The 1,550-nt window shown below is 45.1% G+C and overlaps 1 protein-coding gene across 2 annotated transcripts in view; it reads left to right on the top strand.

The window, feature by feature from the left end:
* The window catches only part of SPAST (spastin), an 87,395-nt gene that overhangs the window by 52,535 nt on the left and 33,310 nt on the right, over positions 1-1,550 (top strand). For both annotated transcript variants that reach the window (XM_019527138.1, XM_019527137.1), the window contains one exon: positions 307-381. In XM_019527138.1, the coding sequence (XP_019382683.1) occupies positions 307-381 (75 nt within the window). The remainder of the gene's footprint in view (positions 1-306; positions 382-1,550) is intronic.

Genomic DNA, 1,550 nt, shown 5'->3' with positions numbered 1-1,550 from the left:
CTGCTGTCCCTATTTTAGGATCCTGTTTTTATATCCTATTTTAAACCAAGTATGCTTGGGTCTGGGGCTATTATTTTTCTTACAATTCAGATATTTTATTTGCTATAAAGTCTCCAGTTTTCATGAATGAGTCAGAATTTTGAGCACTGAAATATTCTGAGCTTTAGTATGTTTTGTTAGATGATAGAGATCAAGAATTTAATGAACTAGAGCAATAACTTCTGTAGAATTTTTCCAGTCTCCCAATTAGTTACACTACTTAACCTTCCAAAGGTATTCTCTTGTAATGCAGTATCTCTCTTCTAGTTATTTACAGGACTTAGAGCTCCTGCACGAGGACTATTGTTGTTTGGCCCTCCAGGAAATGGAAAAACGATGTTGGTGAGAATTACTTTCACTTTAGTTAGCAGATCTCAATTTAAAAACTGTTTTCAGGAGCTCTTGTTCTCCTAGATATCAGGACATCCTTCTTGGGCATTTAAAAATAATACTATTGGAACCCAATCCTACTTAATGATTTTTTTTTTTTGTGGTGCTTTAATAGAGGCTTTCTATTTATATGTTAAAAGTTCTTTAATTTCTGTCACTGCAGTATCTTCCAGTTTTATAAAATTGTGTCACCAACACACAAACTCAATGGAATATGGAATATGTGCATGGAACTCTGTGCACCTATATGATAACATATTTTAGTGCTAAAAGTGTGCCCCTGGGTCTGCTTGGGGCAGGCTGGGGCCAGGGCTGTGCCAAGCTCTTCCCAGTGGGGCGGAGCTGTGCTGGGAAGGGGCTACTGGGAGGGGGGGTGCTGCAGCCACACATTCACCACAGCCCTGCCCCACCAGGAAGAGCTTGGTGCAGTCCTGGCCCCAGCATGCCCACCCTGAGCAGATCTGGGGACACACACCTCCCTCCGCCCCCACCGTGCGCTCCCAGACCAGCGGTGCGCAGCAGCGGGAGCTTCCCTTCCCTTCCACGCGGCCCCCAGATGAGCCGTGGCACTGTCTCGCACTTGCTTCACCCTGGCTGGGTAGTGCTGTCCCCAGCCCCACACCTTCCCTCATTGCGGAGGCCTTGATCTGCGCCCCCCAGCCCCTTCCCTCCCCTCTTCCCTTCTACCACACAAGACTTATCAGCTGGAGGCAGCTCTCCACGCTGCAGGGTCGGGTATCAGAAATCGGATCGGTATCGGCCAGTATGCCTCCTTAAAAATCAGCTGTTGGTATCAGCCGGAAAAATCTCTACCAGTGCAGCTTCGTAGGGCAATGAATGTGAGGGATTTGTGAAGGAATGGAGGTATCTGTCACAGCATCATTAAATTAAGCTAACTTAATTACTAAGATTGAGAATGCATTTTGTGTATTTCCATGCTTTTAAGGTTCTGCATTCGTGAGTGAAAAATTATATTTATTCATGAGTAACTGCATACTGTAGTACTTTACTAGATGTGGCTTGTGGCTGACCTAACATTTGAACTTGCAACTTAAAAAAAAACAAACACCCCCATCTCACCAGACGCTAATGTTGCCTTAGCTTTTGAGTGAACCCCGCCC

This window comes from Gavialis gangeticus, unplaced genomic scaffold, assembly GCF_001723915.1.
Source record: "Gavialis gangeticus isolate Ggan-Ray unplaced genomic scaffold, GavGan_comp1, whole genome shotgun sequence".
In the NCBI taxonomy this organism is placed as follows: Eukaryota; Metazoa; Chordata; order Crocodylia; family Gavialidae; genus Gavialis; species Gavialis gangeticus.
This window is presented reverse-complemented; position numbering and strand designations above follow the sequence as displayed.